The sequence below is a fragment of the Spermophilus citellus genome (genome assembly GCF_964194105.1).
Source record: "Spermophilus citellus genome assembly, chromosome: 15".
Lineage (NCBI taxonomy): Eukaryota > Metazoa > Chordata > Mammalia > Rodentia > Sciuridae > Spermophilus > Spermophilus citellus.
Genome location: NC_138195.1, coordinates 64,847,791 through 64,866,116, shown reverse-complemented (window position 1 = coordinate 64,866,116; position 18,326 = coordinate 64,847,791). Strand labels below are relative to the sequence as shown.

General features: G+C 35.5%; 1 protein-coding gene across 1 annotated transcript in view; it reads right to left on the bottom strand.

The window, feature by feature from the left end:
- LOC308634127 (cytochrome P450 2C18-like) overlaps positions 1-18,326 on the bottom strand; it is a gene marked incomplete at both ends in the record, with an annotated part of 318,512 nt that extends 300,186 nt beyond the window's left edge. The window contains one exon of the mRNA XM_081267718.1: positions 18,159-18,326. Within this exon, the coding sequence (XP_081123844.1) occupies positions 18,159-18,326 (168 nt within the window). The remainder of the gene's footprint in view (positions 1-18,158) is intronic.

Genomic DNA, 18,326 nt, shown 5'->3' with positions numbered 1-18,326 from the left:
TGTAAATACATAGATACATATACACTATAAATCATGCATATTTATTACTCTCCTATGGGGTACTAATTAAGATATATCCATACAAACCTATACAAGCCTCATATACTAGCATATATGATATAAAAGGCAAATAGAAATTACTAAATGTTTCAAATATGATCTTATCATATAATTTAAAAAATACTGTCATTTCAAAAAGAAAAACAGGAATAAATTTTAATTTTATACTGAAATTATATATGACATTTTGAAATTAAATTCTACTAGTGAATCATGTTTGCATATCTTTGAGTGTGCACATGTGTGTACAGTTTTCAGTGGGACAATTTTCAACCTCTCACTCCTTAGATGTAGCCTTTTGGATCATTCTAAATATTTCTTCTAAAATATTCATATTTCCACCTAATGTTCTATTTCTGTTTTTTGGTTTACCCAATTCTAGAAAATTTCTAATGACTTCCTGGTCAGGATCCATCTCCACTCTATGCAAAGCACATATCACAAATAGATACACACACCCATCCCTCCCATACTTCTCTCTACTGCTTCACGTATATATTTGATCACAATTTTTTATTATATCAACATATGTTTCTTACACTGTTATGATCACATAACTATTGTTACCTTGTAAGGGAGCTATGTACATGTTTGATTTTTTGCATATGTTTGACATATATTTGAACAATTTATACCAACACCTAATTTTCTAGCTGCTGTTTTATATTGTATCTTAATGTTTAGGTTGATATTTCAAATTTCTAGCAATTTTCTAAATAATTAAGCTTCAGATTCTGTCTTTTATTTATTTTTTTAATCTTCCCTTACACCTGCTTTATCTACTGATTGTGGAAGATAGGTTGTTTCCTAGGCCTGGTTACCAGGACCCTCCCTTAAACTCTCATCTTTATATATGAGGTCTCCTGATTCCTGGAACATGTGATTTTCTCTGCTTTAGTTTCAAATATTTGGATTGAACATATCCTCTAATATCTTTCTGTGAAAGTGAAAAAAGGAATAAGATTTTTAGTCAACATATGAATTTGAAATACCTTTTCTTTCCTCTTTCTTTTTTCTCCCTTGAGATTGAACCCAAAAGCCCTCTACCACTCTACCACTGAACCATACCAAAGGTCTTTGAATTTTATTTTGAGACAAGGTTTCAGTAAGTTGCCCAGGCTGACCTCCAACTTGCAATCCTCCAGCCTCAACCTCCTGAGTAACTGGGATTACAGGCTTGTGCTGCCTAACTGGGCTCTTATCCTTTCTCTTAACAGCACAAAATGACGGTTGTTCTTAAGAACTCTGAGGCCATTCTGATTCATAATGCTTTAAATATGACCTCATTTGCTTCTCAAAAGTTGATGTGATTTCAACCCTGAGGTTCTAAAATTCTAAGATCCTCTTTTCTGGAGTGGATAATTTTATTTTATTCACTCATCTGGATACTTGGAATGAATCTTCCACCTGATCATAGACATGCAGATCTTTCCCTTTGGAGAGAGAGAAATAAGATGGAGGACACTAGCAGTGGTGCATGCCTGGGTTCTATATCTGGTGGTTAGTTCCTGGACAGAGAAAAGAGCTAAAAGCATCCGATTTCAAGAAGTGAATATATACCTTCTTTTCAGTTCTGTGCTTTGATCTTTTTGTGTTTGTGCATGGTGTCCTTGATTACAGAGCCTCTTTGGTTCAGTTTTTCTAGACAGTAAACGTCTCTCTTCCTATAAGAGGAAAAGAGTCAACTGCTCAAAGCAGTTGTAGAGGGGACCTGAGCACAGAGGGACTCCTATTTACTGCCTCAATTTCCCCTCTGTCTTGTTTGGCATGTGGTACTTCTAAATCCTGAATCTTATGGCATTTTTCGTGACCCAGATTGTTTTTTTCACAGTTCTAAAAATTACAGCTTCATTCTGTCTGCTGAGTTAATTATGATCCTTGCTTCTGCTCTCTGTGTTTCAGAAATTTGTTGAAGGTTCGTGAGCTGTTCCCTCTATTCCTCTTCTCCCATGTGTAATTACTTTGTAATAGTTTTGAAGAGGTCCTGAAAACAGGAAAAGATAGTGCATATTTCTAATCTGCAATGATTAACTGGAACCTTTTAAAAGTGCATTCATAAAATAAATTCGTTGAGAAAATAGAAAATTAATGGAAACGTATGTGTGGAATAACAAAATAACAAACGTTTGTGTGGAATAACAAAATTCCTTTAGGCACATCTCCTAAGTAGCAACACATTCAGAATACTTCTGAGTATAGAAATCCCTCCCTGCCAACTTAATAAATTTCTAGTTTCTCTTTAAGTTCCAAATGGAGATGTTTGATATTCCCTATCCAGCATTAGGACACTGAATTTTCTGAATAAGGAACAATTTCCACAGAAATCTTGCAATAGCCTACATAATGTTCCAAGGGGCTTCTCCTTAGGAAGACCAACATGCAGTCTTAGGCCAACTCACACTGGCTGTTGCATGCTGCAATCACTTCCCTGGTGGAATCCAGATATGACCAGAGCTCCACTGCCTTTCTACTGCCCATGCTGTCCTTCACTTCTCTCAGTCACTGTCCCCTACTGTGCAATGTTCTCTTATTTTTATCCCTTTATTAAATTGGAGAAATTAAAGTTGGTGGCATAGAAATTTCAATAAGGAAGCTTCTTCAAGAGAAATAAGATGGCCAGGCGCCGTGGTGCATGCCTGTAATCCCAGCCACTCTGGAGGCTGAGGAAGGAGAATCACAAGTTCAAAGCCAGCCTCAGCAACAGCGAGGCACTAAGCAACTCAGTAAGACCCTGTGTCTAAATAAAATATTTTTAAAAAGGGCTAGGGATGTCACTCAGTTGTTGAGTACCCTTGAGTTCAATCTCCAGTATCTAAGAGAGAGAGAGGGAGAGAGGGAGAGAGGGAGAGAGGGAGAGAGGGAGAGAGAGAGAGAGAGAGAGAGAGAGAGAGAGAGAGAGAGAGATATGGAGGACACTAGCAGTGTCTTGCCAAATTTCCATTGTGAAATGAACCCTGCTCACCATCTGCTGTCATACCTGTGACCTCAGGGTGCTTCAACAAGAGAAGGAGTCCATATCTCAGAATGGTGCTTACTGGCTCTGTCCCAGCTCCAAACACATCATTCACAAGGGTTGTCAAGGCTTCTGTTGTAAATTCAGTCTATGGGTTGCCCTTTTCCTAGGAATAATTCAATGCAATTATTTTACAATTAATTTAGCATTTAATTATAATAAATACAAAAGAACTGGAATTATTAGAAATTTAAGATAATCTGGAAACTGTATAATATAATATTTTAAAAACTTACTGTGCAGTGTGGTAAACTATACATTAATTGACCAAATCTTCATTTCTTACCCTATTGCCCATGTTGCCTAAAGATTCTCTTCACCATTCTTTTTGCAGTCAGGAAGGCCAAACAACATATTTCTTATCAATAAAATACAAGTAAAAGTTTACTGGAGCCAGTTTTCTTTCCTGATTTTTTACTCAAAACGTAGATACAAGGTACAGATAAGACAGAAATCATTTTGAGAAGAAGATTTGTAGTTTGAATCTATCCCATTTATTAATTCTTGATTTTACTTCTTGCATTTTAGGGATTTGTTAAGGAAGCCAGATTCTAGACCAACATGGTGAAGATTTGGGTCTACTTTTTCTTCTATTAGGCAAAAGGTCTCTGTTCTAGTGTCTAAGTCTTTGATCCACTTTGAGTTGAATTTTCTGAACAGAAACTTCACAGAAGAAATACAAACGACAAACATGAAAAAATGTTCAACATCTCTAGCAATTAGAGAAATGAAAATTAAAACTACACTGAGATCCATCTCACTCCAGTCAGAATGGCAATTATCAAAAATACAAGTAACAATAAATGTTGGCCAGCATGTAGGGGAAAAGGTACACTCATATGTTTCTGGTGGGAATGCAAATTGATACAACCACTCTAGAAAGAAGTATGTAGATTCCTCAGAAAACTATGAATTGAACCTCCATTTGACCTAGTTATCCCACTCCTTGGTATGTACCCAAAGAACTTAAAATCAGCATTCTGCCGTGATGCAGCCACATTAATGTTTATAGCAGCTCAATTCACAACAGCTAAGCTATGGAACCAACCTAGGTGCCCTAGAAAAGATGAATGAATAAAGAAAATGTGGTATATATACACAATGGAATATTACTCAGGCACAAAGAAAAATGAAATTATGACATTTGCTGGTAAATGGATGGAACTGGAGACTACCAAAGGCCAAATGTTCTCTCTGATATGCAGATGCTAACACACAATAAAGGGGTGAGAAATAGAAGTTCACTGGATTAGACAGAGGGGAATGAAGGGAAGGGTGTGTGGATAGGAGTAGGAAAGACAGTAGAATGAATTGGACATTACTTTCCTATATTTATATATGAATACATGACCAGTGAATCTCCACAAGAATGGGATCCTATGTAATATTCCATGTATTTATAATAAAATATGTCAAAATACACTCCATAGTCATGCATATTTAAAAAGAACAAATAAAAATAAATAAATGAAAAAGTCAAAAAATAATATGCAGTTTTTTTCTTCTGATAAAGAATTTATTTTTACTTAGAATTTCCCACACACCCATTAAGAACTGAAAATAGGGAACTGTGCAAAGCTAATATTAAAGCACAGTATAAAGTAGAATACAGACAAAGATAATGAATTTTAAAGACAGAATGTATTCTAGCTGTGAGGCAATAGGTAACTTAGTTTGGTATACGAGATTAATTCATCATTAATTTTACCCTACTTCTAATTCTAATACAAATTAGACATTACAAACATGAGGAGAGAGAGTTTAGGTATTAACTGTATATTGAGGATGAAGGAGAGAGTAGGGATAATACAGATCCTGATAGGTGGCTGACTCAATACAGCTCTCGTATATTGTAAATGGAGAAAGGAAAGCACTAGATAGCATCAAGGCTGATTTAGAACTGAGGGAACTTATTAGAACAGACACCAACAAGGATAATTTTAAGTTTAGACAAAAGAGGATTTCTAAACATGACTATAAAATCTGTAATTTATGAGTTATGTAAAGTACATAATTTTAGAGTCAGTCCAGAGGCAAGAATTTATTTAATGGAGATTGTATATTCCCCCAAGTGAACTATAGCATGTCCAATAATACGTAATCAACACACTCTCTCAACAGGTCTATTCCTAGACAAGGTAACATTGATCTTACCAAGCTTTCTAAGATTTTCAAGTCAAAATTTCAAAGAAGACTTAAATAGGCAGGTCTTAGAATAAAGCACTTACTGTTGTTAAGATGGCAGTACTAAAAATAAGGAACACTCTAGCTCAGAGGAAACACAAGATTATTTCAGCTCCCTGGGTATGAATTGAAAACATCAGTTCTACAGAGGCAAACTCAGGTAGGAAGTCTGTGGGAAAATTCCTAGAGCTAGCAAACAGGCCAAACTAAAACATCAAGTTCTATAGTGGAAAGAGAATTAACAAAAGCAACAAACAGAAGCAGTGTCCAGGTAGTAGAGGCTCAGTGGGGAAACGGAAGTTCCCTCCAAGGAGACAAAAGAATCTCACCCATCAAGATTAAGAAGAGCAGATACCATTGTCAGGCACAGTCACATTCTGAGCAGGGAATCAGCTCAGATAGCATGACTTCATACTTAGAAGACCTAAAAAATTCTACCTGAGACTTCCAGACTTGATAAACAAATTCAGAAAAGTAACAGGATACAAAATCAACATACAAAATTCAAGTTTTTCTGTATTCCAATAATGAATTTTCTGAGAAAGAAATGAAAAATAAAATTGAAGCCATAAAATACAGACTGAAAAGATTACTTGTACTTAGTGTATGGGAAAATGAGAAGGAAAGGCCTGACCAAGCTCGGCTTCCTGAATGTTCTGATGTCTGAGTAGATCTCGATATACGTTTAGTGACGGGTAGGGGTGGGATAAATAGTCTATGCAGAAGTTCAGGAGTGTATAATGGTGAAGAGATTTGGTAGAGGGAATAAAAAAGGAAGCTTTAGTTGAGCCTAAATGAATTTGGACAAAAAAGGAGCCCCTAGTTTTGTATTCTCAAGTACCCTATAAGCTTGGATGTTGTCATGAAAAGTTCTGATTTGATCAGAAAGAAAAAATGAGCCAGAAGATGGTGTCTTGTTGGCCTGTTTGCTCTTTATCTGGAGTCCTGTTTTGTTTATGTGTTGAGGATTCCTCTTCCTACTTGTGTGAGGGTCTTTTAATAAGTAGTTGTCTATTAATAATAAGCTCTGGGATAGAGATATATCTTAGTTTCAACACATCAAGTCAGCTTTTAAAATATTATTAATTCAACCACCAGTACCTCTTTGAGAGAGTGACCATGGTGATTTCAGAGCTAACCATATAACAACATCTGCTACACTAGTTGCTATTACACATCACTACAACTCTGTTGACCAAAGAGTAATGATTTAGAATAGACTGAGAATATTAAATGTTAACATACATTTTTAATTCCATTTTTTAAAAAAATAAAAATTGATAAACAAAATTTTAGGAAAATAGAAGAAAAATATGGTGGCAAATGAAAGAGAAATAGAAGTTAAAATGAGATAAATATGAAGGATAAAGGATAAAGGGGAGGGCAGGGAAACAGATACGGAAAAGCAGAAAAGAGGTACCCAGAGAGAATCCAATTAATTGATGAAATACATAAAAGAGATATAATTCTGACAAACTGTTTTTTTTTTCCTACATTTCTGAGAATATGACAAGATGGATGGCCTTGATGTTATCAGATTCATCTGAATTTCCATGGTCCAGCTGCTCATCAAGCTCAACTACAGACAGGAAAATTTCCAAATACTCCTTCAACTGCCTTATCATCACATAAATCACTCTATAGGACTTGAAACTTTTTCTCTGACAATTATCTGAATTTCAATCTTCTTCTGGCTCATTTTTATTTCTGATCAAATTAGAACTTTCCATGACACAACATGCAAGCTTATAGGGTACTCGAAAATACCACACTAGGACTTCTTTTCTCTCTAAATTTATTTATGCTCAACCAAGACTTCCTTTATTCCATCTACCTAATCTCTTCACCATTATACACTTCTGAACTTCTGCATAGACCATTTAACCCACCTGAAATTCTCTACCGTATTCTTCACTGAATATATGTCGAGATCTACTCAAACTTCACAACAGGCAGGAAGCCAACCTTAGTCGGCCTTTCCTTCTCATTTCCCCGTACACTATGTACAAGTAATCTTTTCAATCTGCATTTTATGGCTCCACTTTTATATTTTGTAACTTGTTTATAATTATTTTCTTTTCACCTGAGGTGCAAATTCTGTCTGTCCTCAGGTATATTATTAGTACCTACAGAACAGAATCCATTTATTATAGTTATTTAACAATTCGATTTTAATTTTTCTATGATGATTTCTGCAGATACATAAAGACAAGGTATGCTTGAAATGTCTGTCAAGAATTTCTTGACTTAGCACTTAAGCATCCCTAGTAACCACAGAATTAATCAATGAACCACAAAATGTAGACACAATCAGATAACTGAGCTGTGTTCACATTCGACCTCTTCCATTTTAATCAGGAAACAGTCGATGAAGTCCCGAGGATTGTTCATATCCAAGGATTTTTGGTGTTCTTTTGTTTTCTCCAAAAAATACTGTTTCATTTCAGTCAAATTCTTAATAATTTTTTATGACTCTCTGGGAGATAATCAATGAGAGCAGGAAAATTATTTCAGACCTAGAAAATAAAATATTCATTAAATAAGAACATGTGGGCTGGGGATGTGGCTCAAGCGGTAGCGCGCTCGCCTGGCATGCGTGCGGCCCGGGTTCGATCCTCAGCACCACATACCAACAAAGATGTTGTGTCTGCCGAGAACTAGAAATAAATATTGAAAATTCTCTCTCTCTCTCTCTCTCTCTCTCTCTCTGTCTGTCTCTCTCTTTCTCTCTCTCTTTAAAAAGAATAAGAACATGTAAAAAAGACATAGAAATCTTAGTCCTAGTCCATGTTAGAAACTTAAACTGCCTTATCATCACAGAAATAACTCTATAGGACTTGAAATCTACTGATAGATTATATAAAGCAGAATAAAAGGAAGGTAGAGAGAACAAGAATAGAAAAGACAGTAGAATAAATATAACATAATTTACACGTATTGTATATAACTTACCTATTAAGTATGCCCACCCACAAAAATGGGCTCCTAATTAGAATAAGATATATTCCATGTTTGTATAAATTTTTATCAAAATGGATACTACTGTTATGTATAACTAAGAAGAACCAATAAAATAGAAAGGAAAAAAATGTGTTCACCCTGAAGGGAAAATTTTTACTGTACATATATAATAAATTCCCAAATTATAGAAATATTTGAGAGAAAGTACTTTGACTTGAGGATCAGAAATGATAATCATTTCCTATACTCATATATCATTTTCAGATATAACAATACATTTAAACCAAATTTTTAAACCAATTTTTCCATAGAGATCTGGAAATGTAGATTGACATAAATTACCACAATTTATATTTTGTAGATGAGGACAGAAGTTAAGATAGTTTAAAGGATTTGGGGTAAACTGGGAAAGAGCACAATCTGTTCTCTGCTGTTACTGTATGAAGCAACCTCAAAAATAGACTGATTTCTACAGAACAGGCAGTGGATTTTGAAAATACCTTGAAATACAATTGGGCAGTCCATGGATAAAGTAACTATACAAGAGTGATTAGGAGATGTCTGAACATTTCACAACAGGCTTTTATAAAGAATACAGAACACGCCAGCTACGTATAGGTAAAACTGGGTTTGTTTAGGAGTTGTACACAGTAAAATCCAATTATTTTCTAATCCTAACCCTATTACCTTGTCATCTAGGATCCCAGCTGAAGCATGAAACATCTCTTCTTTGCTGCTCAGAGTCTCCTTGCAGCACTTGTGCAAGTATTAATTCTCTCTCCTTAATATCCTAATGAGGTATTTCTGCCAAGTACAGTGATGAAAAATCTAGTGGTAATTGGAGGAAAGCCCTGGATGCCTACCAAGTGCCATGATCTTGCTTTGAGCAGTCACCAAAGTACTTTATGAGGATTGGAGATTACTGGGGAAAGCACTGGCCAGAGAGCCAATGGGATTGCCATGTTGGCTCTATATGTGGGCATTCATATTTCTGTGCATAAAATAAAGGACTCATTTACCTTTTCCTAATATTCACTCCATACCACCAAGTCCATGGGCGAGAGACTGTGATGTACAGATTCACTTCACTGTTTGAACCACTGTAAATAGTGGCCTGTCCAAGAAAAGACCATAAGTATCTTCTCATGAAGAAGGAATTTTGGTCTCACCTGGATCCAAGGGGTGCTCATAAGTTTGAGGCTTTCATCTAATTTTTTCATGAAGTTTAGAAAATTCTGGTCTTTAGAGTCAAAACGATTCTGGAAGATTATGGAGCAGATCACATTGCAGGGAGCACCACCCAGGAAAATGGTAGGATCACAGGGTGAGGCTAAAAAGTTGAGGACAATAAATAATTAATTCTAAAATATACATTAAAAGTATTTTTCTTTGAGATAACAGGAAAAGGCAATTTTAGAAACTTTAGGAAATACCTATCTAGAAATCCCCTTAACAGGAAAATATTCAGCATGCTAAAAATGAGGATATTACTTTTACCTTAAACTTAACTTGACTTTTTTTCTACTAACCAGGTTAATAATGGTTTTTCTAATGCTCCATTCGCATCCACTGCCTTTATTTAAACCATTTAAACCAAAAGTATAGCTTATTTGGGAAAACATTTTAAAAGATCACTTTTGGAAACAGCTGCTAATTCAAGTTCATTGCCGCAGTCTGGCTGGGCAAACTAACTGGGGGGTGATGAGCAACTTGTGAAGGTTGATACAGCAGGAGTGGGAGCTGCTTTATTGTCGGACAGTAGAGGTGTATATATATATACACACACACACACACACACTTAACTGATTATACACAGCTTGTTTCAATTAACATCCAGATACATCAATTGGTCATTAAGGAATCCTCATCATCTTAATAATTACACACAGCTTAACTTAATTGACATAATCTAGACACAGCAGTCAGTCATTAAGGAATGTCTATCATCTTAATGGCTCGCTGGCATTACTTCTCAAACCGCTCTTCTTGGCAAAGTGCCAGGCGCCCGTCGTCTTGACTTGTTTGTGGCCCTCATCAGTTCACTGCAGATTTATGTTTGTCATCAAAGACTGTAGGTAAATAGGAATGATTCAGAAAGAAAAAAGTAGTTAGGAATGAATGTAAATCTTTTAAAAATACATAATGACCCTTGAAAGATTCATTTGTAAAGCTAGCAGAGGGAAAGACTAAACAGAGAGCCCTTAGGGATGAATTTGTGTATCTGTGGATCAATTAAACAGAATCAGAAAACATCCATTTTTATGAGAGAGAAAAAAAAGAAAAACCTTTATAAACAATGACATGCTTTTTTTAAAAAAATAAAAGTGAAAAACTTTTATCTTAAATTGAATCTGAGGAAAACAAACAAAAGGCTAAATTGATAAATGGACCGTTTATTTCTTCATTTCAGAGAGGAGATAAATTTCCCCACCTTAGGAAGCAGAGTTGATCATCTCCAATTGCCTCAAAATTTAATCTATTTGGCAAATCTGCCCTCTTCTGAACTTCTGGAATATTTTTATTAACCCTATACTCACCAATAGAATAATACATTTTTTATTGGTTGTTTTTAGTTATACATGACAATAGGATTCTTTTGACATGATTATAAAAGCATGAAATATAATTTGATCTAATTTAATCCCCAGTATTTCCCTTTCCATGCCCCTCCTCCTCCACCATTCCCTTCCCTCTACTCTACTGAACTTTCTGCTATTTACTTACAGGTTTTTTTTTTTTTAATTAGCATCTCATAGATGTATATTATGATGGGATTCACTGCAGTATATTCTCAAATAAATTTGAAGGTTGACCATCATTAAGTTCAATCCTATCATTTTATAGATAAAGAAATTAAAATAGGACAAAGGATTTTCATTTTGTGAGTGTTATAGTTTGGATATAAATTATGCCCTAAAAGTTCATGTGTGAGATAATGCAGGAATGATCAGGGGAAAATGGTTGGATTGTTAAGAGTTACAATCTAAATAGTAGATGAATATACTGATAAGGATTAACCAGGTGTTAACTGGGCAGGTGGGTTTAGGTAAGTCACTGGGGCATGACTTTGGGTTATTTATTTTGTCCCTGGTGAGTGGAGCGCTTGCGCGCGCTCTCTCTCTCTCTCTCTCTCTCTCTCTCTCTCTCTCCTTTGATATTGCCATGTCTTGAGCTACTTTCCTCTACCATACCCTCCCACTATAATATTCTGCCTCATCTCAGGCCCAGAGTCATGGAGTCAGCTGATCATAGACTGAACCTCTGAAAATGTGAGCCCAAGTAAACTTCTCCTCCTCTGAATCGTTTTTATCCATTTTGGGTTTTTTAATCAAAGTAGTTCAAAAAGTTGACCCAAACCATAGGGCTATGTAAAGTGAATTTACAATGAAGCCATCAATAAACTTCATTTGGGTGACTTGATTAAAAAAAAAAAACTAAACCAAGGAAGTGAAAGACCTCTAGAATAAAAATCACCAAAAAAAAAAAAACTAATGAAAGAAATTGAAGAAGATTCCAAAAAAAATCTCATATTCATGGATTGGAAGAATTAATATTTTTAAAATATTCATACTATTGAAACAATTTGCAGATTCAATTCAATTCAATCCCCATGAAATACCAATGACATTCTTCACAGAACTAGAAAAATATAATCCTAAAATTCATGCAGAAGCACAAAAGAACCTGAAGTCAAGACAATCTTGAGCAAAGGAGCAAAGCTGGAGGCAATATATTTCCTGATTTCAAGCCACACTACAGAGCCACAGTAAGCAAAAGAGCCATGGCATTGGCACAGAAACAGGCAAATAGAACAATGGAAGAGAATGGAGATGCGGGGCTCAAGGGGGCAAAAGACCATGCATCTACAGTTGACTCATTCTCAACAGAGTTACCAAAACATACAGTGGAGAAAGGAGAGCTTCTTTAATAAATGGTACATGCAGAAGATTGATACTTGACATTGTCTCTCACTATATATAAAATTCAAATAAAAAATGGGTTCAAAATTTTAATGTAAGACCTGAAACCCTAAAAGAAATAGATGAAAACAGAGCAAACACCTCAAGTTGGATACAGGCAATGATTTGTGTGTGTGTGTGTGTGTGTGTGTGTGTGTGTGTGTGTGTGTTTGACCCCAAAAGCCAAAATAGGCAAGTTGATCACATCAAACTAAAAAGCTCTTACACAACAAACTGTCAATAGAGTGAAGAGACATTCTACAGAATGGGGGATAAAAATTGCCAATTATTTATTTCACAAATAATTAACATTTAAAGTATACAAGAAACAAAAAAATTAAAAACCCAAGTAATACAATTAAAAATGGGAAAATGATTTTAAGAGTCACTTCTCAAAAGAAAAAATACAAATGACTAATAAATATATTTTAAAATGCTCAATATCATTACTCATCAGGGAAATGCAAATCAAAACTACCATTAGATATCATTTCACCAAGGTTATAATGGCTATCATCAAAACACAAAAACAAAAACAAGGAAGCCAAAATAATCCCCACCATCATAACAACAAATAACAAATATTGGGAAGGTGTTGAAAAGAGACCCATTATATTTGTTGGTGACAGTTAATGTACATTAGGATAACCACTATGAAGAACAGTTTAGAGTTTATTTAAATATTAAAAATATTTATAAATCTATCATATGATCCAGGTGTGTAGCATCTGATACATAAATGAAAGAAATGACATACACATTCTGAAGAGATTCTGCATACTCCTCTTTTATTGTGAAACTACTCATAATAGCTAAGATGTTATATTAATGTAGGTGGCTATCAACAAATTAATAGATAAAGGAAATGGAATTATATTTATCCATAAAGAATAATGGAATCCTGTCATTTGAAGCAAAATAGACAGAACTGGGGGACATTATGGTATGAATGAAGTCAGAAATAGAACGACAAGTATTGCATCACATCGTCTCTGTGTGGAAGTTGCAAAGAAAGTCAACTTGAACATAGAACAGTGATTACTACAGTTGGGAAAGGATGTGTGGTGGTGATGAGGATTGTAGAGAGAGAAAGAGGATGTATTTGATCAATGTATGAGGATTGTAGAGAGAGAAAGAGGATGTATTTGATCAATGTATGCTGTATGCATAACAAGTTTATTAACAACTTGTTAATAAAAAGAATAATATATATATATATATATATTATAAGGAAACAAACCCAGAAAAAATATATGTGAATTAAGTGTAGAAAATTGGATAGGAGCAAACCATTTGAGTTCTATACTTTTCTGTCAGGCTCCTTTAAATGTTCCAGGGGTCTAAGCTTTCACAAAAATGTTTATTTTAGCTATAGAGCTGGGAGGTAATTTGGGAATCCAGGGAATTTCTTTGTATGTGTCATTCACTGGTAAAGTCAGATTTTTAGTCTTTACTTTTTTGTTAATTTGGAAGATAAATTTAAAAACATTGCAATGTAGATCCAAGCTGAAAATCAGAGACACTGTGAAAAAATACTTCATGGATCTGTAGAAAAGACAAGGAGAGGTAAGTAATTACCACAATCATGATTAACAAGACTTTACAGGTGATATGCAAATCAACGGGAAAGCATAGATTAGTATAATCACTGTCTATTGTAGGCACTGGCCTTAGAAGAAACCCTGAGGCATGTGAGACAGCGGAAAGTGACTGAACAACCACTGTCCAATTCAGGGAAAGCACACATCACTTGCTTAAGCCCCACAGTGTCTAAGGAGGATGTTTTCACCATGTCCAATGGACAATGGTGGAGGCTGTGGAATGGGAGATTCACAAATGTGCTATGGAGAAACCCTGCTCTTCGACTCTTAAGAAAATAGATCTCTAAAACTTGTGTCTTCATGATGCAATAATGGAAAACAGGAATAAAGCTGGTCAGAGTAGGATATGACCTTTTACACCCACCATGCATGCCCACTCATGCCTGTGCACAGGCAGCAAAGACACACAAACTCTGGCTCTCTGCTTCAAATCATCCCTCCCCCACATGAAGGCTGACAGGACAAAATGTGGAACTACATCCAAGAGCCTTAGTAGGGAGGAGATCAGTCTGATAAAGACAGTGATAATCAGTCACCCACATTTGGTTTTCCTCAGCTCCTCCACAAGGCAGTGGGCTTCCTCTTGAACACAGTCTTCAATGCTCCTCTTCCCCATCCCAAAACTCCACAGAGTCATGATGAGAAGTGCCTCATCTCTTTCCATCTGTTTCCATTACTTAAAATGATTCCTAAAAGAGGGGAACACAAACTAGGGGTGAGATCCCAGATGAGGCAGAGGAAGCTGATGGGTGGCAGGCAAAAGCTGGCCCAGCTTAGCCTTAGGAGAATTCCAAGGCTCTTTTTTCTGGGCTTCTCATGCCCATGACCACTGCCCACTACCCCATGCACATGCATCCTTACCAAGTCCTTTATTAGCTCTTTCTACCACTGGGAAACTGCCTCTTCCAGAAAACTCTTCTCCACGGTCAACCAGGGCTTCCCTCACAGCTTCATATCCATGCAACACCACAGTGGGCTTCATGCCCAAATACAGAGTGAACACAGGGCCTAGACTTTTGACAACTGGAAATGGGAAAGAAAATTAGACATTAGTATTGGACCTATGTATTTTGAATGATTCACACTGTTGTTCAGATTATTCTCATGGTACTTGTTGTGTTATTGCTGCCATATGAATCTTCAAATCTGAATTTTGTTAAAAACATGATGGTGATTATAGCTGTCACTTATGGATGGTCTCTGATGTGCCATGCCTGGGTCAGGCAACTGATATCTATCCTAATAATTATAATTCTCATATCAATGCACTTAGAGAACTTTATTTGTCCTGTTTTACATGTAAAGAAAATTAAATCAGAGAATTACAAACTCATTTTGAGTCTACCAATAAACAGAAGACCTAAATTTAAACCTTTATTTTGTCAAATTTGGAAGCATGAACAATACATGGGTCCCCAGTGCCACCCACCATTGCACCAGTACCCAGGTGATTTCTTCCAGGTCATTAGAGATTTTGATTAAGCCCACAATGAGTACTGGAAATCTATATTTTTTAAAAGTGGCCCAGATGATCTTAACACTCATAGGTTGAGACCGCAGGTATCACTAACACAAGAAGAGAGTGAGTACTAGGGTGGCAGTGCCAGGCCATGCAGCATCTCATGGAAGAACAATTTCTCTCACCCTGAAGCAATTCATAGGGTACAGACTGCAGCCTTGTGCAAACCCACAAGGATTCTGTTATCATCCCGTGGACCCTGAATGGTTAATTCATCCTTCTCTTATACTGATTTTTAGTCCATGATTTTCTTCTTATTATCAGCTTTATTGAGGTATAAGTATATATTTGGAGCATAATGTGATTTTTTTAAAAACTTATGTATGCATGAAAAATAATTCCAACAGTCAAGCTAGTTAAAATATCCATCACCCCAGTATTCACATTTTCACATTTGTGTGGTGAGAACACATTGGCAAATTTGGGGTATAAGACACATCATTATTTACTGTTGTCACCATACTGTGCCTTAGGTTCCTAGTTCTTATTCATCTTATAACTGAATGTTTGTGCTCTTGGACCAACATCTCAGCTTTTCCCCCACATCACAGCACCTAATATCCACCATTCTAGTCTCCATTACTATGAGTTTGAGTCATTTTGTTTTATAAGATTCCATATGTAAGTGGGTTCATGCAGTAAATATCTCCGTTTAGTTATTTCCCTCAGCATAAAGTACTCAGGCTCATTCCATGTTGTTCTAATTAGTAGAAGGTCCTTCTTTTTGTTGCTGTTATCTTTTTAAATATACATGAGAGTATATTTTGACATATTACATTAGACACAGAGTATAACTTATTCTAATTAGGGTCCCATTCCTGTGGTTGTACTTGGTGTGGAGTTACACTGCTTGTGTATTCATACGTGAACACAGGAAAGTTATGTCCAGTTCATTCTTCTGTCTTTCATACTCCTATTCATCCTCCATTCTCTCCATTCCCCTTTGTCTAATCCAATGAATTTCTATTCTTCCCTCCCTCTCTCTTTGTGTGTCAGCATCCATATATCAGAGAGAACATTCAACCTTTGATTTTTGAAGATTGGTTTATTTCACTTAACACAATTGTCTCCAGTTCCATTCATTTACCAGCAAATGCTCTAATTTCATTCTTCTTTAAGGCTGAGTAATATTGCTTTGTGTGTATATATACTACATTGAATTAAACTGGCAGATGGGTATTTTGTGCTCTTCCTAATTTCTGAGGAAAACCATTCATCTTTCCCCATGGAATATGTATTAGCTATTGGTTTGTCATACATGCTGATTTTTTGTGTTGTGGCCAATATCCTGTCATTTTTTTAAAGTTTTGTCATAAACAAATTTGAAATTTGTCAAATGCTTTTCCTTCAACTATTGAAATTGTCCTGTGATTCTTGTCCTTCATTCTGTCAACATGATATATCACATTTACTAATTTGTGTGTGTTGGAACATCCTCATATCTCTGAGATGAATCCTGCTTAATCATGGTGGATGATACTTTTAATGTGCTGGAGGATAGAAAGATGTAGATGCAGGTAAAATAAACCTGTTCTTGAGTAGTTGTTTTTGAGTTTTTACACCATGATGCTACTGTGATGAACTCCTGAGTCTCATTGAGCTTTTTTCATTTGTGGATAATTCTCTATATTGTCATTCTAGAGTAAAAGGAATGAAGGCTGGGATATCCTATTTCACCATCTCACTGAGAGTCTATCACATGACTGTTTCTTGACAAACATAGGCATAGTTTGCTTCCTGAAAGAAGTTTCTTTTTAGTAATTATTACTTTATTATTGTACATTTATATTTCTTTCATGGAGCATAATAGTTTGTTGGTTCAATCAGATGAACAAAACGTCCTCCCTTATTTTTTTATTATTATCAATCTTATTAGAATGTTACAGTTGTACATAGTAGTTTGGTTTATGTTGACAAAAATTATCCATACATGAACTTTGATCTACTCAATTTCAGTCATCTTTGTCCTCCCGTTTTCCCTCCCTGCTCCCTCTCCTACTTAGCTTCCTCTACTTATTTATGTATTTATTTTATTGATATCTTCTAAATATGCATAAAGATAGAATACCCTTTAGTATATTTATATGTGCACATACTGTGATTTTGTTACATTTATTCCACATTTTATCTTCTAAATATGCATAAAGATAGAATACCCTTTAGTATATTTATATGTGCACATACTGTGATTTTGTTACATTTATTCCACATTTTCTCTTCTAAATATGCATAAAGATAGAATACCCTTAAGATATTTATATGTGAACATACTATGATTTTTTGTTACATTTATTCCACAGAGGGCTCCTTCCTCCCTCTGGATAGCCTTCTTCTCCACAGATCTTCTCTATATCTTTGTGATAGATGATTTCCCCCACCTTCTTTGCTCTAGCTGACATATGTGAAAAAGAAAATCAACCTTTGATTTTCTGAGCATGGCTCATTTCACCTAGCATGATGTAGAGAGACTTCCTTTTGATGGATATGAAAAATACCTACAAGTCATGTATCAGATAACATCTTGAATAATGCTTTAAATGCAAAACACTTTCAATATTATTAACTAAAAAAAATCACAACAAATGACCATAACACAATAAAGAACAGGGGAACTTCAGATCTTTACCATTTCAATATTTTGACACTGAGTTAAATGAATCCCTTATCCCAATGCACTATTTCATTTAACTATTTCTAAAAATGGTAAACATACAAAAGCAATGGAAAAATAAAGTTCACAGAGAGTATTTGCAAAGCAATAATCTCTCAGTAATTTTCGTCCATGAATATCTTTAGTAAAAATTTAGGATTAATTTACTTACCCCTTTGGAAGCCACTGGAGGAGCATGGGGCAGACTTACATTGCTTAAAGATTTGCTGATGTTTTTAACATCTATCTGAAGGATATTTCCAAGAATTGGGAGAGGAGTAGGGCCTGGTTGGAGCTTCCCACTTCTAGGGCTCCGTCTCCATAGTGAAAGGAGAAGCAGGCAAGAGAGACTGAGTACCAGGACCATAACTGGATCCAT